The 23624-nt window shown below is 41.1% G+C and overlaps 3 protein-coding genes across 5 annotated transcripts; 2 read left to right on the top strand and 1 right to left on the bottom strand.

Annotated features, from left to right (window-relative positions):
- The first annotated feature begins 9721 nt into the window (after positions 1-9721).
- LOC115366030 (gap junction beta-1 protein-like) lies at positions 9722-13033 on the top strand. Of its 3 annotated transcripts, XM_030061231.1 has the most exons (3): positions 9722-9841; positions 10401-10485; positions 10824-13033. In XM_030061231.1, the coding sequence occupies exon 3, from the start codon at positions 10838-10840 to the stop codon at positions 11663-11665; it is 828 nt and encodes a 275-aa protein (XP_029917091.1). In that variant the 5' UTR covers positions 9722-9841; positions 10401-10485; positions 10824-10837; the 3' UTR covers positions 11666-13033. The 3 variants fall into 3 exon arrangements, with proteins under 3 accessions (XP_029917091.1, XP_029917090.1, XP_029917089.1); XM_030061230.1 differs by lacking the exon at positions 10401-10485 and having other exon boundaries at positions 9779-9841; XM_030061229.1 differs by lacking the exon at positions 9722-9841 and having other exon boundaries at positions 10379-10485.
- A 1894-nt stretch (positions 13034-14927) lies between these two features.
- Positions 14928-16013, top strand: LOC115366487 (gap junction alpha-3 protein-like). The gene has a single exon (XM_030061966.1). The coding sequence runs from the start codon at positions 14928-14930 to the stop codon at positions 16011-16013; it is 1086 nt and encodes a 361-aa protein (XP_029917826.1).
- A 5906-nt stretch (positions 16014-21919) lies between these two features.
- Positions 21920-23624, bottom strand: vma21 (vacuolar ATPase assembly factor VMA21). Its single transcript, XM_030062780.1, has 3 exons — positions 23423-23624; positions 23002-23111; positions 21920-22861 (listed from the first exon to the last, which is right to left on the bottom strand). Exons 1-3 carry the CDS (start codon positions 23479-23481, stop codon positions 22722-22724), a joined length of 309 nt encoding a protein of 102 aa, XP_029918640.1. The 5' UTR covers positions 23482-23624; the 3' UTR covers positions 21920-22721.

Raw genomic sequence — 23624 nt, 5'->3', positions numbered from 1 at the left:
TGTATAGCCCTTGGAGACTATTAATGGTGATTAGGGCCTCTAAATAAACATGAACTTGAACTTCTTGGTTCTGTTGTAGGGAGGAGTTTGAGCAGGATAAACTTTGAAATTTCTGACACATTGTTGGTGCTACAAGAAATTGTAATGGCAAGTACATGAAGGTTTTAGGGCAAGTGCAGTGGCCTTCACATGACAGTATGCCATTGTATTGCTCATTCATATGCACACTCTAATATAATGTGTATGGCTACCAGCACAGAGATGGGGCTCAGTGGTATTTAATCATGTCCAAATGTGAAAACTGCCTTGCAAAGTTACCACGGACCAAGTCAACAAAGATTACATGGAAGTACTCCATGACAGAAACTGTGAAATGTAAGATTGTTTCCTCCTAATATGAGCAAATACACTGATAGGGACAACATTGTGGCACAGAACAGTTTGTGAAATGTATTATCCAGTTGCAATTGATATCCGATTATGAATTTCATACCATGAGTTTCATACTCTACATTGTATGTTTGCATTATGATAAATTGCTTAATTATATAGCATGATTAACGCGCAGTATTATGATACTTCAATTTGTGACACGTTCTGGAATACAGATTTATCTGTTGTGACTTTTGTGTTCTAGAACACAGTTGTACGTTTTCTACTGATTGTCTTGTTCCAGAACACAACTTATGGACCTTGGTGGGCAACTGAGAGCAATCAAGACAGCGTTTTAGACGGTCTCAGTTAAATATGTTGTATAAACAATCTTGAGAGTAAAACTGAGCGTCATTTTTCACCCCACCAGAGTTGAAATCATGGCACAGTTCATGTACCTGCTGGATAAATCTGCACAGTCTGACTGAGACTGACTGCCAGCTCTTTTTGTGACAAATCAAAAGTCAAAAGTACCCTTCACTTCCCTGGCAAAGTTTCACATTTTTTTTCACCTGCTGCGAAAAAGCAGCTGAGGAAAGAGTTACATACTGCACCACATTTTTCCTACACAGGCTTGTTTGACCTTCAACACAGCCAGTTGGAAGTAGGACTTCTCCAGACTTTGTCTGAAATACATATGCTGTTAAATTAAGGCTTTGACTGCAGAGTAAAGATTTTTAAATTTCATCAAAATGTTCGAGGAAATTCAGGGGAAATGAAAAGTGGAAAAGTGTTGGCAAGATATAGGATGTGTATTTGACCATCTATGGTGTGTTTCCAGGGTGTTGTCTAGTGAAATTTGCTCTAGCACGTAGAAAAATATGACTTGGCACTGGCAGATTGTGAGCTGCCCGCAGTGCATCCAGTCTAAATAATCCAATTGGTTATATGGGTGTCAAAAGGAAGCGGGCTGCACTTCTATGTCCAGTCTGGTTAACTGCATCATTTTTCAAAATTTTGATAAGAAATAATTGGTTAGATTCTGTAAACCTACCAGTTTATCATATAGCTACCTAAATATTCAACGTTCAAGATTTCCTTAATTCATCTCTTAATTAGTCTCTAAGGTGATCTTCTGAAGGCTTTGGATGCCAAATGCCATGCTTTTGACAAGCCTCTGGCTTTATTAACAGACAAATGGTAGGTCAAGAAAATATACATTTTATTGCAGTTGAGCTACTAATGGGTCTGTCAGGGGCAGAGTCTCACATGAGGTTGTAACATCAGCTGTTACAAAAGCACCGGGGGTCAAGCACATCAGCAAATACAGTTGTGTAATTGCCTGATCCGGGGCCAGCTATCACATCACATGGCTATCCAATGTGTGATTTTTGGAACAGATTTTATTCTTTGTTTATCAAAACAAACGATCTCCCCCTGCTATTCCCATCTGTGCAGATCCACAATGTCATGTCCAAGCCTGTGCTGAAAATGGAGTTACAAGAAATCAAATTAAGCTACTCAAAGGGATCTTGATGACAGATGTCCTGAAGTTCGGGCCCATGCTACAGAATGTCCTCATGGCTAGCTCCATAACCAAAGCAGCCCAGATGCTTGGAGCCACACTGTCCCAGTTTCTCATCCTCCAGCCTGAAATGGTCCAGAATGATGTAATGATCTGTAGCACCTCATCTAGCTGCAACACTGTTAATGGCCCTCTATGCACCTGGTATTAACATGCATTTCATATCCAGATTATATCTGGATCTTTTTAAGACAAATTACATTTACACCTGGTGTTAATATGCGTATTCAGTGTCCACATTTAGATTCAGCTGTGATCCAATTACACTACCACACATCACATCCTTTGGTCGGGACTTATGCATTAATTGTCTTTACATACGTTACAGCAGCAGTTATGTGTTCAGCGGACACTAACTGCCTACTGGTTAGGGAAACATTCCTATTTAAGTTTCACTTTTACTTTCGTAGTTAGAGGGCTCTTTTCTCTGACTTAACATGCAAGAGATTGACTCTGACCAATTTAGTGCTTTATACATTGACAGTGTGTGTTTGTGTATATGTGTGTGTGCGTGTGCGCGTGCATCTGTGGGGTAGCAGGGTGGAGTGGCACTGGCACAAGAGAAAATGCAGTGAGGTGGCAAAGACAACAATAACACACCGATAATGCAATGTGTTTCTCTGCAGCAACATGAGTGGCAGTAGAAATTAAAATGCAGTGTCCCGGCACAGTTAAATACATAGGGGAAGTCCTGGATGTGGATTGGAGACACATGTCCATTTACACTTGGGTTCAATGTGGTCACAATGCTTCATTGACCACCCCTGGAAGTGGTTTGGGCGATCAATTCACAATCCGTCTTCAGTGTGACTTCGGTGTATTTACACCTGTATTTTCATGTGGTCAAGCACTATCCAATTACAATCCAATCACCCAAAACACATTTTATTGTAAGATGTAAAGGGGGTCACTGAGTCCTCAGCCACTTCTTTTATTTTAAGGCCAAAGAAAAGGAAGATGCAGTTGTTTGTCAGAACAGAACTCCCAACCAGATGTAGCAGTTGAATCATTCAAAGTAGCAGTTGCCATCATTCAAAGTTGAAATGATAACAGAGAGATTACTACCTTCTCCCATTAAAATTAGACTCCCTGTGATCAGTAACCCTAGCCCCATGAAAATAACAGTAGATCCACCACTTATTGGCTGGGGACAAGAGAATGATGTCCAGGCACAATACCACAAACAAGCATCCTCTCAGCTAGGGCTGCACAATATATTTCAGCATTGACATCATCATGTGTGTCGGTACAGTAGTCACATTGCAGGACACGCAATGTCAAGTAGGCTAATTAAATGGTAGATACCTTGGGTGTAGCTTCAGTCCTATGAATATGTGTAACGGACTTTGCTGTTGGTTTACCCCCCTCTGAGTCTCATCTCGTCACCTGAGAAAAGCTCTTTGCACTCACTGCCCAATCAGGAGGTAGTAGCCACATAGCAAATGCCTGCTGTAAAATCCCAGCGTCTCCGTCACTCATTTACTTTTGAAATTCAGCAACAAAGACTGGGGCTAGCTGGGCTTGTAGTTTGTTGGCTACTCACGTACTCATATAACTGGTACATCTAGGGTATCCACTACTTCTATTTCATCTGTGCTCCACCCAGTGATGGACTTCGCTTTTGGTTCACACCTAAGGCGAAGGCTGTTAGGGATGAGTTTAATCCCAGCTGGTTCCGAACTGACACTAGTCTGGCACCAGCCCAACCAAAAACACAGCAGTAATTGATTGGGTGAGTACCACCAGCAGATGGACACTTACCAACGCCTCAGTCTGATGCAAACTAGAGGCAGAATGGCTAGACCATCCAGAAACATCTGTAGGTCCCATTGTGAAACAAAGTTGATTAGGAGGCCTCAGCCTGCAGACCCCTATAAGGAAGCGCTCATCCAGAAGGGTGGCTTCTGACTGTGAAGTGATAATTATCTCCGTGGCCCGCTGTAATCACTGCTGCAAACACTCCCAAGGTGAATGCAGCACAGTCAAACACAGACAAACGAGTCTGCAAACACCAGTCAGTGTGTCACATAGGTCCTAGAAGTGCAAGGGGAATGCACGTTCTAAATCATCCCAACAACTGTGGCTGGGAGACCCATGTCGCTCAGCCTCACCCTCTCAACCTTAAGACCACAAGGTATACAGAGATAGACACAAAAGGATTGCACCCCATGCTTGCTATAGGAGATCTGATGTCCCCTTGTCTGTTTAGGTAAGTCATCCCCATGGTGTTGTCTGACCTCACCATGATGTACTTCCCTCTCAATTGTGAGGTGAAGCAGTGAAGCACCTTCTGGATTGCAGTGTGAAGGGAGCAATGGATGATCCATTCTCCTACCACAAAATGCTGGTACTTCTTGTGACACGGCAGTACAGGGACGATGAAATACACATCAGTCAGATCTAAGGATGTCATCCAGATTTAAAGCAGATTTAAAGTCAACATATGAAATGGTCTTTCTGAGTTATAGCCATTCAGGATGTGCAGGTCCAGAATTGGTCTCATGCCCCAAATTTCTTAGGAACCAGAAAATACAAGGAAAAGAAGCCGTCCATTGTCTCCGCCTCTAACTAGGAGGAGCCTCACCCACGCTGGGTGACCATCTGTGAGCAGCCATTTGAGAGGTTTGGCAGGGGGTGCTAGAATGGGTCCATCCATCCCGTCCCCTGGGGCCCCAGCCAAAGGGCATGACAAGGAGACAAACAATAGCTCGGCCACTTCACTTACTTCAACTGTTAGATGGGATCACCTGTGTACGGCTGTCAACTCCGACACCACTTATGAACTAGCGCTGGGCCAGTAATGGCAGCAGCCATAGTAGGCCATAGTAGTAGTGAAGTCCGTAGACCACCGCCAGTGGCTTTGCAGTCCGTGGATTTTTCCCACAACCTCGAGTGAACCACCGCACCTCTGTGCAACAGTGCTTGCCCAGTGAGGAAAGGGCAGGCGAACTCTGCTGCATGTGCTCCTACTGGAGGAGGGCAAGAAAAGCAGGGTAGGATTCGGCCTGTTCCTTGTGCTGCCGGCTGAAGCCAGCAGGACCTGCTGGAGTCCAAAAGCAACATCTGGGTTGCACTTGAAGTGCAAGACTTGCTAGTAGCAGTCAACATCTTGCTAGCTGTGACACTGGAGGATGACAGAAGGTTGCAGTTGATCCAGTATTCAGGTAACTGAGTGAATAAGGGAGATGGCTATTACAAATTACCTTATCCCTGGAGAGAAATGCATCCACTCGTTTCCCATAATGTTAGTGGATGCCTTTTACGGAGTGGATGCATTTCTTGGCAGGGACGCCAAAACTCATTACATTGGCATATAAATAAATCTCTTTGTTGCTTGGGTTTGAGTGTGTTATTCACATCTAAAAACAACTCAGCAACATAAGTCGATTTGTAAAGTTTACTCAGAAACATGCTGTTTCTGGTTGCAATGGAGGTCATTTTCAGAGTAGTTTCAGCGCACTTCACGTTTTCCTTAGCCAGCATCACCTACCATGAAAATACCCACCTGAAGGAGTGAGTTGCTTGCAGAAATGGAAAACCAAGCCCCTGTCTTCAAAGTAAAGCGAGTTGAGCCAAATGGCCATCTGACCTATACCTGCATAATTGCCACCAAGAATTGTGGGATACTGGAGACATCCTCACGGATGTTAAACTGGATCTTCAGAGGCCAGACCTTGGGAAAAAGAAGTGGGTAAAGAATGCCAAAATGGAACTCTTCAACCCAGCAACCCAGAGTTCCATATCCAAAAGTTTGAAGAGACTGAGGTTGTGGTGTCCCATAATATCAGTCCAGGGAACTTCTATATCCAGCATGCCGACTGCACTATGAAGCTGCAGGGCCTTGTCACAGAGTGAATTATTAAATATGGCTTGTAATCACATGTTTGCAACAGATTTCTCTCAGCTTTTCTCAGGCCTGACTAATTTACTGTTTGCATTTCCAAAACTTAAAAGCCCCCTTTTCCTTTTTGTTCATTACTTTGTTTTCCTATTAGATAAACACAAGGAAATGATGGACTGGACCCTTGTTAAATATTTTTTTTAATGTATTCCACATGTTTCTGGTTGTCTGATTATTTTTCTTATTTGTAGCAGCTGGAAAGGCAGTAGTTCGTTTTTGGAGCAGGATTGCATTCCAGACACTGGAACCCTTGTAATGGGTTGGTTCACTAGACAAGATGTCTGTGTAGGTCCTCAGTCATCCAGGTCATGGTTAGCCATGTAGACTTGAATTGAGAATCAACTGGAGTTATTTGTAGATTCTTGAAGACGTTTCACTTGTCATCCAACAAGCTTCTTCAGTTCTGACTGATTGGTTGGGAGTCCCAGGTAATTAACCTGTGTTGGGGACGTTATCCATGTCATTGAAACTTGATTGTCGTCGTTGATTCCCTAAACAAGAGCAATGGTGCAGGTCCCAGGTGATTAAGATATGTGGAGTAAGTGGAGGTGAGTCCAGCTTTCATATCATGGAAATGATTTTGCAAATGCTTACCCCTAGATGGTAGCAATGTCATTTCTGTTGCTGGTAGCCATTCAAACAAAATACTACTGCATGTGCCCCTTCAATTGAAAACCGATGGATTGAAGTCATGGCTAATTGTGTCCTACTTCTCTTATGTAAGATAATACCACTGACAGTGATAGGAGTGTGACAGTGTGACAATGTGAGTGGTTCTGTTCAGACATAACACTCTGGTCTTCATAGTTTCATATTCATATCTAATTATGTAATTATTACATTTAACTAGTGCTTAAATCTCTCTCAGTAAGGGAAGAATCAAAAGTTTGGGATCCAGATAATCATTTTATTGTTCTCCTCTTCACTTTGTCTACCTCTGTGTTTTCAGCCATGGAAATAGTTAATACATTGTGTTCTACTCACAGTGCACCCTTGATTACTGGCATTTATCCGTATGATTAGTCACAGTCTTATCTACTTGTCATTGATAACAGAAATGAAATATCTCATGGCATTCAGTGTCTGTAAGCCCTGACCCACACCCCACCTCCCCACCCCAGGTGATGCCTGTGAATGGGAAGGATTGGTCTGAGGAAGCAGTGGGCTGGTTCAGAGCAATGGTGCACAACAGGACACTGTATGCCAGGCTTTACCCGCAGGGCAGCAAAGTAACAGTCGAGCTGTTCTTGGAGAGGGGAAAGATAGGAGCAATGAGGTGCTTCATTTGGAAACACAATAAGTGCTTTATGAATCGATGGTAACTTCTAGGACTAAGGGAGTGATTAATAGCATGTGATCAAAGTTGATAATATCACTTTCATATTTATTGACACATCTAGCAGGCACATGTTACTCACTGGAATCAAGTGTGGCATTTCATTTAGCCAGCTTGCTGCCAGGTTTGTACAGATTATGTATTTAAATATATTAAGGTGAAATACAGTACCTCAATGCATAGTTCCTTTTAGTAATACATTGTAACTGTTCAAGTCATTAGGCTAAATATACAACATGGTAACTGTACAATCTTAATTTCAGGAAAGGCGCATCACTGTCTCTGCGACTGGCCCAGAACGGTCATGCAAAACATGACAAACTGAAAAGTGCTGGCATCATAAATAGACGCAAGCTTTGGAATATTTAAAATTATGCATCTAGGTGGCAGTGTAGCCTGTCTGTGGTCAATGCACTAGTCTTATCCCATCTAGTAATCTTATGCTTTTCTCTTTTAGGCACCTTTCAAGAAAAAATGAGAAAACAGGAGGCCGATTGGGAGAAATATGTTTTGTTTTGTTTTTTTCTAAATAAACTTCCAATATGTAAAAAGATAAGGATCCCAAATTTTGGCTCAATTAATATTTAAAATACATTTTAGCCCTAAAATATAGATTTGTGTTTTTGTATCTTCATTTTTGTTTGCTATTTTCTATTTCTTCTGCTGTTTGCCATTTTCCTGATTATTTCAACCACTAGACAGTACTAGTTAAGTTAGATTATAAGCCATACATAAGTCATGTTTAGTTTATAATGTGCCATGACATTTTTCACCTCGTTTTTTCTTTTGTACATCTCTTCATTAAAATAATTATTAAATATTTTGGTTAATGCTGATAACTAGTTACTGTACAGTATTCCTGGACAGCTGAGTTTGTCAACAATTTACAGATTTTTTTTAATATATGAATCAAGCCCATGCTTTGCATCAATGAAGATTACGTCTAAATTTTAAAAATGTGAAATGTGCCCCTATATTGTTGAATGAGCAGTGGTCCATTTTATAGGGAGAATACAAATGAGGTTTATTTCATTCAAAGAATTACCAGGCCACCCAAACCCTCCACCTACATCGTCAAAAGTGACGCAGAAATGCTCATGGCACAGTAAACTGCTGTAGGTCATCTGATAGTGCATGACAAACAACTGCATTGTTTTCCCCTGCATTCACTTTCTCTCTTGATACTGTAAATTATTGTTGGTTCTGTTGTAGGGAGGAGTTTGAGCAGGATCAACTTTGAAATTTCTGACACATTGTCAGTGCTCTAAGAAATTGTAATGACAAGTACATGAAGGTTTTAAGGCAAGTGCAGTGGCCCTGCATCTGTTATTGTGATCCTTCACATGACAGTATGCCATTGTATTGCTCATTCATATGCACATACTAATATAATGTGCAAGGCTACTAGCACAGAGATGGGTTTTGGTGGTATTTAATCTTATAATCCAAATGTGAAAACAGTGCCTTGCAAAGTTACCCTGGACCAAGTCAGCATCCGAATTTGCTATTCTCTGCTCCAAAATGGTACAATATACCATCCTGGGTTCCAAAAATGATTTTGTCAACATGTTGCTTATGCAAAGTTTACATGAAAGTAGTCCATGACAAAACCAATCAAATCTAGGATTGTTTCCTCCTAATATGAGCAAATAAACTGATAACGGTTTGTTATAGTGGCACAAAACAGTTTGTGAAATGTATTATCCAGTTGTAGTTGATATCCGATTATGAATTTCATACCATGAATTTCATACCCTATATTGTATATGTGCCAATGTGATATTTGGCTATACAAAAAAAAAATTGACTTATGTCTGCATTATGATAAATTGCTTGATTATATAGCATGCCATATGCACAGTATTGTTCATATGGCATATTTGTGACACATTCTGGAACACAAATTTATCTGTTGTGATCTTTATATTCTAGAACACAAATGTATCTTCTTGTGATTTTTGTGTTCTGGAATACAAATGTATGTGTTCTTGTGATTTTGTGTTCTAGAACACAAATGTATGTGTTCTTGTGATTTTTTTTTATTTATTTATTTATTTTTTTTTTTTGAGTTCTAGAACACAAATTAAGGACCTTGGTGGGCAACTGAGAGCAATCAGCACATAACATTTTAGATGGTCTTAATTAAATATGTTGTATAAATAATCTTTTCAGTAAAACTTTCTTTCTCCACCCCAGCAGAGTTGCAATAATTGAACAGTTCATGCACTTGCTGGATGAATCTGCAAACCTGTTACTGACTCCCTAGTCTCTCTATGACAGTGGCTCAGGTCAAAAGCACCCTTCACTTCCCTGCCCTGCCAAGCACAATAAATAATGTGGCAGGCTAAGGCCTTTTGTGTCCACACAGATTCTTTCTTTTGCTCGGGGTAGGCGGAAATCGAGGCGTTTGATCTGAATTCTAAAGAGTCTTGTTGCAGCCCAATAAAGGATGCCATTGTATGTAAATAGTTTATATAAGAGCATATGACTGCTACGGTGCAGGGCAGTGGCTAGTGGCGGAGGAATGATTAGCATTTTCCAAACGCATGGTGTTCTCAATCCAGCCTTTTGGTTTGCTAAAAAACACAATATTTTAATTCATTTCCACCCATTTTGTACACATTTTTGTGTACCACCACAACCGAAGGTAAAATACATGTTTTATCCTTCATCAATTCTATTTTGTACTAACACTTAGTGTGCAGTGAGGTCAAATTTGATGTGAGTGATGGCTAAGGTGCCTTACATATCTTGACAAATACTTGGCAGGCTGTTGTGCAAATTATCAATGATAGGCAGACTAGTAATATTTGAAAGAAAGAACTTTTCAGGAAATAAATATCTCTTAATTGGATAATTCTGTTTTTATGATGGCAAATCCGAACGAGCCATTCTCACAAACAATAGAGGTCTCATTTCTCTCAGAAAAAAAGGCATCTACTAATGAGATGCATGTCTTGCTGCTTCCTTGGAGAAATTTGCTGGCATAGTCTGTCGGTCTGTCTGCCACTGAGCTGTGGGTCAGATTGGGAGTACAGTATTAATACAGGGTGAGCAAACCACGTGATTCGGCGAAAGTTTCGCAATTGGCTTCGATGTCTTGCGTCTTATGACGGTGTATGGTCGTAGGCCATCGCCCCTGCTTTTATACCACCAACAAGCTACTTGGAAATTCTCGTCTGTTGTTCCTACTCTGACAAATCCAGCTTGATGTTCAGGCCACACCTGAAGATGGTCATCTTTGGACCTGGTGCTGCTTATGCCGCTTACACCGCCGGCTGAGCCTTCATGGTAAACTTCTTCAAAACTGATGTTATAAAAGTTAGACTTTTACAAAATGATTGCGTAAGGTAGTAGAGCATGGCAATGGTAATAGCCCTCAAGTTATTCGGTTATTTCCACCTGATAAACCATTGTTGCAAATATGATTGCGTCTTTATGCAAGGCTACTAAGATGCGGTATTCATTGTTAGTTTGTATTTTGCTTTTATTCTTACACTATTTAACTTGGATATTATTCATGTAATATATTATAACTCATTCATTTTATGATTGTCATCATTAACCTTTACGTTTAGGTTTACAGTTGTCTACATCAGTGTGATAATGTTTAACCACTGCTTTTCCAGACCTGGAATCGAAAATGAACTGGGGGACCTTTTATGCCGTGATCAGCGGCGTAAACAGGCATTCTACTGGCATCGGACGCATTTGGCTCTCTGTCATCTTCATCTTCCGTATCCTCGTCCTGGTGGTGGCTGCTGAGAGTGTCTGGGGAGATGAGAAGTCCGGCTTCACCTGCAACACCCAGCAGCCTGGATGCAACAGTGTGTGCTATGACCAGTTCTTCCCCATCTCTCACATCCGCCTGTGGGCGTTACAGCTCATCCTAGTTTCCACCCCTGCGCTGCTGGTGGCCATGCATGTGGCCCACCGACGTCACATTGACAAGAAGATCCTGAAGAGGACGGGCCGCAGCAGCCCTAAAGAGCTGGAACACATCAAGAACCAGAAGTTCCAGATCACTGGAGCTCTGTGGTGGACATATATGATCAGTATCCTGTTCAGAATAATATTCGAGGTGGCTTTTCTCTACATCTTCTACTTGATCTATCCTGACTTTAAGATGGTGCGTTTGGTGAAGTGTGACTCATACCCTTGCCCCAACACAGTGGACTGTTTTGTCTCCAGACCCACAGAGAAGACCATATTCACTGTGTTCATGCTGGCAGTATCTGGGGTGTGTGTACTACTCAACTTGGCTGAGGTGATATACCTCATAGGCAGGGCCTGCATACGGTGCTTACATGGCTCTGAAGAAGAGTCCAAAGTGGCTTGGATAAGTCAAAAATTGTCCTCGTATAAGCAAAATGAAATCAATCAGCTGATAGCAGACCATTCTCTCAAGTCTAAGTTCACAGTGACTAAAAAGAGCCCGGTTGACAGGGGTGAGAGGTGTTCGGCTTTCTAAAGACACTACCCTTCCTTCTCCAGTGAAACTAATCAACAATAATGTCCATGGAGCATGCTGTCATAGTGCATTAATGTTACATATACTGTATATTGGCTCATTTTCATTATACTCATTTAGACTCTTCATATGCGTGTTGTATCATTCAGTCAGCTGTTTGTTGATTCATCCATTTTTACATTTATTCTACTGACACAGGCATTAGTTGCTGTTGGAACTTGTCTAAATGATTTGGAGCCCGTAGTGTAGGTTAAAGAAAGAAAGACTCCTGCACAAACTGAAATGCTGGATAGGAAGGTTAACTTTCATTTTGATCAAAAACATTGCCAGTATGTCTCATTATCTAATTCTAATCTGAGTCAAAGGTGGTGCTAAGCAAAAGAGAAAGAAGTACTTATTTGAGTAAATATCTTTCCGAAATAGTCCTGTAAGACTACAATAGCAACCTTTTTTCCTTTTTCTTTCTTGGTGGACAGTGTAACTCTTATGTAACTTTATTAACATGCTGCTGCTGAAATATAGCAATTCATTCTAATGGGAAACAAAAGAAAACTAGTAAAATGTTATCCCAACAAGGACAACTTAACCTAGATATTATAGTGTTACAAATAAACGGAAATTAAATATAAGCAAAACTATCTCTCAGACATTTTTGTTACCACTGAACACTTAGCAACATAAAATACAATACCCAAAACAGTGTGACTTCAGCTGGAAATGTTGGTGAACCTTGTGCAAACGTATTCTGGATTCTTTCCAGGTCTAATTCAACTAACAAAAATGGCAGTATTGTTGGAGATGCCACATGATGTTCCTCCACTGAATAGGCAAAATTAGAAGAATTCATTCATTCCTACTCCCTTTTGTCTGCTGGGTCACTCTCAGCATTTTGCAGATCCCAGCCTCAAGTACTGTACATATTTCATCCTCGAGCAAAAAAAAAAAAGTTTTTGTATTTCTTTGACTTCATTTGTAAAAGTATTAACTCCCCTGCCGTGTCTGTTTGAGGTTATCTTCATGTTGGTTCTGAGAAATGTTTGAGGTACTTTTTAGTAGAGACCCATCACTGTCAGAAAGCTAACTTTTATACCTGCCTCCGTATATATTACAGTGCATATTCCATATATGTGTAGCTCTGTGCTGACTAGATGTAATGTCACATAGGGTGGCGTCTTTAACACAGTTGTTCTGAAATTAACTTGTATTTCATTTCATTTTTAGAACATATATATATAAAAACTGTTATGTAAAAAATGTGCATATATCAGATTATATCAGGTAAACAATCCACTTAAAATGTAAAAATGGGTTACAACTGTATATATGTACATTATTTAATAATAAGAAATAAACTTGCAGTTAATTTGACAACTATGTTGGCAAACTATTTAGCAATCATATGATGACTTCCTGTTTCATTTCATTACAAAAAAGGTTGTATCTTTCAAAACACTGTGAAATGGGCAGTGTTGAATGGATGACGGAACAAAATATGTCTAAGGAAAGTATTCTTTGTAATTACGCACACCATGTTTTCTTTGAAGTTGTTAGCTATAGGATCGGTGCTCATCTCATCACTGGCACCTCTCCATTGACTTACCTTCTGTTCTGTTGCTGTGATTTGTAACTTGAAGACCCAAATGGCTACTCATCTCCAAGTCATGCCCCCCATGATAGGAGAGACCCTCACGCTATATTTAGATCACAGTAGCACTTGTGGCCAGACAGAGCCGGTAGACGGTCTTATTGGCCAGCTGCCCTGTCACTCACTGTAACAAGAACGAGTGAGGGGGGCTTTGATAGTTTACATTAGAGAGTGTGCCCTGTGCCAAATTTAACCATGGGGGGAGGGGGTCGAGGCAGGGCAAGCCGGACTTGCTTGTGAGTGTGTCCAGCAGGTTATGTGCGCTGTGACCAGTGGAAGACCCCAGGGCCTGGATCCCGGCTGAGTCGTAGTTGAAGACTGAGGACTGAGTCGGTGGGTTTGCTGGTGTGGAACAGAGGCCGTGGCTTGTGGGAGTCCATTTTTCCTGTCCATTCAAGGGCATTGCTGGGGGCCTGGAGATCAGCCTCGAGCGCCAGGGCCTGCGACGGAAGCAGGGGACCTCATGGACCCTCACACCCATGCAGTGCTCCGCCAAAGGGGATGTGCAAGCTGACAAGGTGGGTGTCCAAGCAAGTGTGTCTTCTGTGTGATTCTATAGGAACTCTTTGTTGACTGAGGTACAAATGGGAATCACAGCTAGAAATAATCAAACCTAAGGCCACTAAGGGAGTAGATATTGTCGCCTAGTTTGTTTACTCAGACTGCCTTGTGTGAGAAGACAGTGTTGTATGGTTTGTAAAGTGTTGTATTTATTTTTTCCAAATTCTTGGAGGAAAGTCTCTTGGTTAAATTGGTTGTAAGACTTTGTTTATCATAGTATTGTCATTGGTTTGAGGAGATTTTTATTTATTATTTATCTGATGTTTTTAAAAATCAAACATTGTTTGAAATTGCACTTACGCCCACTATCCACAGTTGGGATAGATGCGCTGTCAAAGTCTGTTAGTGATAGTGATAGATGAATTTCATCTTAAACATTTTTTATGATCACTTTTTCAGCAAATAATCAGGATTCACATTTCCACCCAGCAACTCATGCATTTGCTGTTCTGCTGTACTGTACATGTATCCAAGTATGGTATATTTATATTGCATAATGTGTCACAGTGGCTTACGGTCCTGTCATTACTTGGCTATTTCCAATTCGCACTTCCACCACGTCTGCTGGGTATTTCATCCCACCTTGTGTGGATCATGTTACCATGGCTTCTGGCCTTCATGCCAGGAACCATGGAATCATGACTGCAACCTGCCATCTCCCTGTCCACACATGCCAAATATATACGCTCCTAAAGTAAATATAATCCAGTCTGTGTCTATGTGGAAAGGGACGCTACTTGGCAGTGGAGTCCCCAAGTCGTACGCTCAGTTAACAGCTTGGCTCTCTAGAGACTCATTTGGTCTAAGCTCTGCTGAATTTGGTAAGACCTTTATAGAAGGGAAGGCTAAACTTAATGTGCACAGTTCCTTTTATTAGACAACATCAGGAACACTGAAACTTCTTTCAATCTTTTGGAGAATTTTTGATAAATTCACAAATTCATTTAGTCATGTCATTTGCATGGACTAAGCTCTCCACAGGTAAGAAATCAGGTGAAAAAATTGTTTTTGTCTTTTCTGATCTCTCTTTAGCTACAGATCTGATCTCACATAGCCATGGGGGACTGGAACCTGCTGGGGAAACTCCTGGAAAAAGCCCAGGAGCACTCCACTGTGGTGGGGAAGGTGTGGCTCACTGTTCTTTTCATCTTCCGCATCCTGATCCTGAGTGCTGCGACAGAGAAGGTGTGGGGCGACGAGCAGTCAGGCTTCACCTGCGACACCAAGCAGCCCGGTTGCGAGAATGTGTGCTACGACATCACGTTCCCTATCTCGCACGTCCGCTTTTGGGTGCTGCAGATCATCTTTGTGTCGACACCTACATTAATCTACCTGGGACATATCCTCCATCTGGTGCGAATGGAGGAGAAGCAGAAACAAAAGGAGAAGGAAATGGGACATCAAACAGAGAAGCAGGCTCTCATTGCGGAGGCGAAGCACAAGAAGGCCCTGATGAGGGACGATAAGGGGCGTGTGCGTCTGCAGGGGGAACTGTTGCGCACCTATGTTTTTAATGTAATCTTTAAAACCCTGTTTGAGGTGGGCTTCATCGTGGCCCAGTATATGTTGTATGGCTTTGAGCTGAAGCCTATGTACACATGTGACAGACCCCCATGCCCCAATGTGGTGAACTGCTACATATCCCGTCCCACAGAGAAAACCATCTTCATCATCTTTATGTTGGGAGTGGCCAGCGTGTCGCTGCTCCTCAACCTCATTGAGGTCTACCACTTGGGCTTCACCAAGTGTCGCCAGGGTATCAGCTACAGGAGAGGTGATGCCTCCGCTGAATCCATCTCCAAGGAGCCCAGCGAGGCAGCAGTGCCTTTCGCTCCCAGTTACGATGACTACTTCCACGGGCACCACCAAGTCCAGTCGGGCTACCCACCCGTCCCCAGCTACAACCTCTCCCCTCTGTCTGAGGAGACGGACTCTTCCTTCCATCCCTATCACAGCAAGGCGGCTTACAAACAGAACAAGGACAACTTGGCGGTGGAGAGGAGCAGCAGCAAGCCTGAGGAATGTGACCTGAAAGGGAAGAAGGGAGCGGGATCGGCCCCTGGGTCACCTACACAGGCCAGGCCCGGCCGCTACGCCAAACACAGCAACAACAAGACTAGAATAGACGATCTGAAGATATGAGAGGGTTTATGTTTCTCTGAGGGGTCTTAAATTGCTGCGAAGGGGTCATATTTTGCTCTGAAGCATTCAGATGTGCCCGACTGACTCTGCTCTTAAAGATGGCACAGGTTTGACTCATTCCAGCGTAGATGGGTGTGACATTTATAAGGCACACAAATAAACTGTGCAGCTGTAAAGCACTATGTGTAAAGACTGAAATGGTTGTTCAATAACATCTCTGATGCCTTAGATCTGTGCAGGAAAATTCTACTTATGTTCCACTTACACTGTCCTGTAAAATTTTATTGGAAAATTATTCTGTTTAGAACAACTTGACTGGATGTAACACATTAGATTGTAGTATGACTTATATATCGACACTAATAGTGGCATCAGTATTTTCAATCATTATTGACATGTTGGTGTTTCGTGTATTTATTTGACTGATTTGTCTTTCCAGTAAGAACTTTATACTTATTGTTGCCTCACTGTTCAGGTGAGTAGTTGTTTTTAATGTTATTTTGTCTGTTTTGTCTATGACTGTGAAAATAATCAAATAGAGTCAAAAAGAAAATAACAAACTGAGATGTGTTTAGCTTGAGAATTTCTTTTTACATGTTTGATAAATGTGACAATACGAGGCTTTGAAGGGGTAAAAACTAATGTAAAAGAAACCAGGGCTTCATTCATTCAGTTATTACTGTAAATATATAAGAACTGTAACTGAAAAAAGATGTATTTGCTGAATGAATGGACTGTAAAAGCTCATCCACATTTTGAGAGCAGAATCCAGAGCATACATTTGCGAAGTACTGGCCCCCCTGGCCTCGTTTGAAGAAACCAGATAGGGCAAATAGTTAAATTTAACTTTCTTGTTTTGAGGTCACCAACTAGCATAGTTTACTTGCTTGGACTTGAAGTTGTGAGATGTGCAATACATGACAACCTAACAAATGCGCAAACTAATTCCCAGGCAAGTCACAAAACAAATTGCAGTGGTCTGTAGAGTCCCCACATGTACTATATTACAAGATTATTATAAGAGCTTATGGCAAAAAAAAAAAAAAAACATAATGGTGCATTCGTGCTTGTTTTTATCTGTGTTTGTGCCCATCATTTTCTGTAAAGCACTTGGTTTCAAAACATTTTGTTAAACCAGCTCTATAAATAAACTTGTCTTAAATCTGCCAAGTTAGCGTTTTGTTTGTAATCTTCAGTGTTTGTATGAAGGGGGAAAAAAACACCCATTTCACTAGAACAAGATTAAATATTTAATTCAAACTGTCCAAACAAATAAATCAGTAGATTAAACTGATAGGAGCACAAATAGCAGCAATGGTAGTGTTGAAGTTGTATCCATGCATATTTGTTCAACCACTTTTTCTTACATACAGCTTTATAGCGATGATACAATGAGCACAACATGATCACCTTTGAAATGAGAATCTACAGGGTATATTTTCAAAAACAGGCTATGCACGTATAACCTGTTGGACCACAGAGCCCAAGCAGAAATAAACATGCTATGTATAAACCTCTATTGCCTGCATATGCCACATACCCATATCTTGTACTCGTCCCTGCCAGGAAAGTACAGCACATGGGCGCCCATGGTATGAAAACCCTGCAGTGTCATGAGATAGGATGTTGTTCATGTCTAGGAAGCTGTGTCTCAAGGTTGGATTGGTATGTTCGTAATTTCCTGTAACGTTTTGGTGTGTCAAGCAAGGAACAAATGGCTATTTCAAATTGCAAATAAATGTTTAATAACTGAGTTTCTGTGCCTAAGCTTTATTAAGATGTATGTTACACAATCCTGGAAAACTCATTTCTTGCCTTTATGAAGTTGGCCTGGGGTCAGTGATTGAAGAGTGGAATATTTCGAGTGGGCACGACTAAAATTCATGTCAATGTCAAAAAACTTTTAATACTTTAATGAGCATGCCAGTCTCCTGGTTGAAAGTGAAAATAAAATGTAAGGGTTTGTTTTGAGAGGGTAGTAGTGGTGGGTGAAGCGGCGCCAGAGACAATAAGCTCCACAGCTCCAGGATGCCAAGAGAGAGAAATACTAGCATAAAGCAGATAAAGCAGCTGGAAGCGTTACTTTTTCTGCTTAGGCCAATAAGTCAGTGAATGAGCCGATGATGGATTGCCTCTAATTCAAAAAATATCACATCATGATACATATGATATTGCGGATAGCATGTGTAATGCTAGTCTGAACAAAGAGTTGAAATAAAGTATGAGTGAAGAGTTTTGTTCCAAAACGAGACATCAAACATTTGCAAAAATATCATGTCTACTCTTACAAAAAAGGATTTCTGCCATGAAAGTAATACAAAGTTATGAGTCATCTTAAGACATCTGCTTGGAGAAGAGACATCTTTTTTGTGGACAGGATTATATGTCTTGTTGAAATGTTTACAGATGAATATCAAGTATTTTCTCTGTGGATATTAAGAACTTTGGAATGAAACCCTTCAAGTGATACAGTCCCAGTCCAACATTTTGAATTTGGTTTGTATCAGAGGGTGGAACTTTGTAAATGACAACGGATATCTGGAAATATAAAGATTTCACTATATTGCACATTATATAGCTACAGAGTCAAAACAGATGCTGTATATGAGCATAAACAGCACCAACTTAATGTACAGGCTATAGTGTGAGTCCCTATTCGGCTCGAGTCATGTAATCAGCGTCTGTGAACAGCAGCAGCCAAGCAGCATAATTATTGACACTTTTGGCTTTGATTAGATACACACATTAAGACTTTGATTTGCACAGCCTTTCATGTATTTAATAGCTCTCAAGTGGAATTGCTAACATCAGCACCTGCAGCACCAATCTCCTGATTATTCAAAGATGGGGATTTCAGCGCAGCTTCCAGTATAAACACTGATGCAGTCAAAGTCTTGTCCCCTGCCCGCTGCATTTTAAATGGCTCCTAGTAAGCGTTAGATTGACAAAAGCCCATACAGCTACAGTCAGCATACCCAGCTGAATAGCTCATAATTTAAATGTTTATAGTGTACATTTTTACAATTTTGCAGATACAATGGCGAGCTATGTGTAAATAGACACATTAAAATTTAACAGCTCCAAAATTTTCCATTGCCTCTCATTCAGCTTTTAGCGAAATTAAAAGCTCCATAACTCAAAACAAAGACATGAAAAGCACTCATTAAACAGGCTATAGGATATTACAAAGTATGAGTGGAAGGGGAGTTATAGTTATACAGGAGAGGATGGAGGAAAGGAAAGCGAACGCAGAACAAACTGATGATGTGTTTTTGGTAAGCCACACGATGTGCCCTTTTGGAAGTTTGAAGTTGAATTTGTAGGAATAATTGTCCTGAACTTGGATTCATTTTTTTCTCTGCCCAAAAAACATTTGAACATGTTAGAGGCAGAGGATCCATATTTGTTCTGCTCAAAAAAGAAAGAGTAAATGTGTTTTATTGTACTATGTGAGAGGCAGAGCTTTAAGTATTTATTAACTGTTTTTTTTTTTTTTTTTTTTTTTTTTGGTTGGATGTTGTGCAGCACATTCAGCGATGTTATATTGGATTTAAATGTGCTATATAAATAAACTGACTTATGACTTATGACTAAACAGTGCTTTTATATACAAGTTATATGGACCAGAAACCATGTAGGCCTATCTGAAAAATCATGACACTTTCCAGTCACAAGAGGTTGCACAACATAAAGAAGGCTACTTAACTATATAGAAGAACTTGAACTTTTTTTTTTTTCAGTATAGTTATCAGGTTAGGTTAAATGTGATCAGCTCTATTAATGTGAACAAGTAAACTCTACAAATGCTGTGCCGACAAACTGTGAAGTCCCAGATTTTCCTGAGCGCCTCAGCAGGACTTCATTGAAAATAACGGCATAAACTGATACAATGGAGCGCTGCCTTTAGTGGCACGATAAGGAGGTGGATCGCTGTAACTTGAAAATGATGAAATATTCTATCACCACGCTCTGTTTGTTCCCTTTGTCTCTGTGCTTAATACCATTTTCCACCAGTTGTAGTGCAGATCTCTACTGCCCCCTCCTTTTTGATCGAGCTTATCACTGTGCACCCAGCAGCCCTGAGATCAGCGTGTGCAAACACACCATCTGGTGGAGGTTTGGGAAAGTAAAAGTCAAACTGGGAAAAAATCCAAGCACTTTTAGGTGGAATATTGTCATTTGCCATGCCATTCCTATTTGCAAAGCCAACACTGTTACTGATTAATAACTGAGGCTATAAAGATTGTGAAACCCTGGTTTGATGCAATTATTTTTAAGTGAAGGCGGCCAAACTTCCCAGCTGGGACAGAGGTAGATTAGGAGGCTGGGAGGACAGAATAAAATCAGTCAAGGAGACTTATAAGGTTCAGTTAATCCTTTATTCAAGTAACTGGGGAGCACTGGCTCATTTTTCGTCATATTGACACTATGCAACCAAACTGCTAATGTGTGATAAATGACAAGGGGCCAGAAGCAATGCTTGCCCTTACAGTGACTTTGTGGTTCTGCAAGGGTAATGTTATGAAATATCAGTCAAAGGGAAAATAGGGCTTCTGATGTTTGCTGACTGAATCCGTCTGATTGCTTGCAGCCCTGTCACCTCATCACCAGCCTTGTTAAACTCAATGCAGACTGCACAACACATCTGTTCCTGCAGAATATGCGCAAAGCTTGCAGTGCTACACCACACCAGAAGATTGTTGAAAAGGGATTCACACAACTTAAAAGAAAATGAACCCAAAATTAACTCTCGACATGGTTTCTCAGGCAGAAAATATAATTATGGCTTGGCATCTGTCACTTCATGGCCTGGCCTCTTCAGTGTGTTGTCTGTGCGCTGGGAAAAGGCTTACTACTGCCGCCACGTGACGGCAGAAACTCTGCACCAATCAATAAGGTGTCTTTTTTCTTTTTTTTTGCCAGCACAGGCTTGACAGAAAGCTTTTGTTGTCATGGTGGCTTGACCATTTCCTTTCCTTTAATATCTGTATCACGCCTGGGGAGAGCCACATTGAACTTTCAGTGGAATGATACAAGAAATGGATGTTTTTTCAACCCAAAATGACACCATTAACATCCCAGGCATGCCATAAAAAGGCTACTATGTGCAACTTGTAATAAAATGAAATAAATTAGCAAACAGATTTGTAATAGCTCTTACCGTAACATTTTATGCTGGTTATCTTATCTGTTTTTGGCCACTACTATGAGAAATTAATTTTCCTCTGGGCTAAATGATGTAGGCCTATACATGCCTCTGGAAATCTATTTAAACGTGACTAAATGTGCCCTTTCTGCAGACAACCCCTCTTCATATGCTGTCTGTTTTGAAGGAAGCCATAAATTTGACATGACATGACATTTGACATGAGCTTGGCTGACTCTTAACGCCTCGCAAAATTGTTCCAAGAAAATTCAAATTCATAAAATTCATAAACAAAACGCGTTTTGTTTATCCCGTACACAGGCTTCTTTGATGGAAAAAAGTTCAATTTTGTCCTATGGCATCATGGTATCTTCTTCAAACACATAAAGAAATGTAATAAAATCCTGCCTCTTGCCTTGAGTGACAATTAAGTTTTAGCTTTTATCACAAAAAGCTTAAGAAAGGCAGTGCAAAAGAGTGTTTCGGACATTATTGTTTTTTGTTTTTTTTTAAAGCCACAACTCTCATGTTTGAAATAACCAAAACACATGCACATCACCCAGAAACTTATAAATGAGGCTCCTGTTTTTGTTTAGTCATCTGATATTGTCATGGTCAGATTCCGTCGATTTATTTATTTATTTATTTTCCATTGAGCTCTGTAATCTTTATTGGGAATATTAACTGCAACAATGACATCTTTACCCCACATGCAATGGCCTTTAGATTTAACAATTAAATAAATGAGACATAAGCAAAGTTAAAAACTATGTCACACATTTTATTTATTTATTTAGTCATTTATTGGTGAGACAGAACAAAAGCAGCGCATCCTCTTTTGTTCTATGACTTTTACAGTATATTAAACAATAGAGCAAACTAAAATTTATTGAAGTATAGGCCCATATTTCAGCATGCCTTTTCATCTGCATTATGTCATCATCAAACATCTTCAATACAAAAGAGCAGTTTAGTTTGTTTTTTTGTTTTTTTTTTTACCTTGGCAATGATTCCCTAATTTCTAGGCTCAAAAAATATCACTATACAATCACATAAAACGATGCAAAACACTTTAATATCCTACATCACTGACATTTACAAGGACAAACACATGACTTAAATTATTTTAATGACAATATGCAGAAATGACATGTGCATGGTTTGCACACACACACACACCCCCACAAAACAAATCAAGATGGTGTCCTACATGAGAAATCCTTGCATTGTGACCATACATAAGCACTCAGCCAAGTGCCGTCTCATGACACAGCCTCTTTAAAACAGGGGCTGCCTCCTGCCGACAAAAGCATCACATTTTCAGAGAACGAGAGTGAAGGCTAAAACTCAAGGACCGGGACAGCTGAGGCTCCCCCATCCCAGGGAATACATACAGTAGTTTCATTTCACCAGGACCAAACCCCAAACACGAGCCCCGGGCTGTCTGGGTGTCTGGGTCGATGGTGCTACGCTTGGGGCCGGAGGCTGTGGTGAGGGCTGAGGATCCGTGCCCACATCTCTCCATCTCCTCTGGTACTGTGAGCAAAACGGGAGGACGCGCCTTAGTCGTGCTTGCCCTTCCCTTTCGGCACGCCTTCGTTCCAGGCCACGTACACAAACAGAGCCAAAACCACATGCACGGCCAGCACCGCCACGATGGCAGCGTAGAAGTAGCTGTCGGTGCTTGACATCTTCATTGAACCTGGGGAAGGCAAAACGGAGAGCAGAGAGCAGTCAGGATTGGCGAGTGCACGCTCCCACGGGGTTTAAAGGCGCTGCGTTCACATGCTGGTTTCTCATCTGAGACAGGCACACAGGAAGCAAGAGAGTGGAAAAGCTTACCCTCAAAGATGTACGACTTTGATGCAAAGTACAATCCTATGGGCAGGGTTACCATCAGGATTGTGAAGAACAGCAATGTCTTCAGGGCTGAAACCAGGGAACCCTCGTTTCTGGGGAGGAATACAATTTCATGATTCAGTTTAGGACAAAACAACACAATGGCCTTACTGTTAGCAAACTATGGGACTCTGAGACTGTTAGTGATGCTGCTCGGGATGAATAATGGTGTGTTTCAGTCGGACGTCACACACACACACAAATCATTTGAGCAGCTCACCACAAGGTCAACAGCAAGAAAAAGAGGGAGACGGAATTTAGGGGATAGGACTTGTTTACTTGGCAGAGAGAGGAAGGCTAAAAACACGCTAGGAGGCTAGGCTAATGTTAGCATTGGCTCAACAGTTACGGGGCTTTTGCTCACCCCCGGAAGTCAGGCGGCGGTCCAGACGCGCTTTGAGATGATCTGACGGGTCCGTCCATGGCCGTGCCGCCGGGAACTCACACCAAGAGCGGAAAGGAAAACCCAACTGGACAGAAAAACCTGACGCTTTTTGTTTTGTTGCTGCTCTGCAAGTTCACACTTCCGCATGAGGTCATGCGACGGTCACATGACCAGCGTTGGC

Source organism: Myripristis murdjan, chromosome 10 (genome assembly GCF_902150065.1).
Source record: "Myripristis murdjan chromosome 10, fMyrMur1.1, whole genome shotgun sequence".
In the NCBI taxonomy this organism is placed as follows: domain Eukaryota; kingdom Metazoa; phylum Chordata; class Actinopteri; order Holocentriformes; family Holocentridae; genus Myripristis; species Myripristis murdjan.
Note: the sequence above shows the minus strand (reverse complement) of the source record. Positions and strands in the feature narration are given on the sequence as shown.

Coding starts and splice junctions, on each gene's coding strand:
- LOC115366030 (XM_030061231.1), top strand. CDS start 10,838: ATGAACTGGGGGACCTTTTATGCCGTGATCAGCGGCGTAAACAGGCAT.
- LOC115366487 (XM_030061966.1), top strand. CDS start 14,928: ATGGGGGACTGGAACCTGCTGGGGAAACTCCTGGAAAAAGCCCAGGAG.
- vma21 (XM_030062780.1), bottom strand. CDS start 23,481: ATGGACGGACCCGTCAGATCATCTCAAAGCGCGTCTGGACCGCCGCCT. Junction 23,112..23,422: donor CCGCCGCCTGACTTCCGGGG/GTGAGCAAAAGC, acceptor ATTCCTCCCCAG/AAACGAGGGTTCCCTGGTTT. Junction 22,862..23,001: donor AAAGTCGTACATCTTTGAGG/GTAAGCTTTTCC, acceptor TGCCTTCCCCAG/GTTCAATGAAGATGTCAAGC.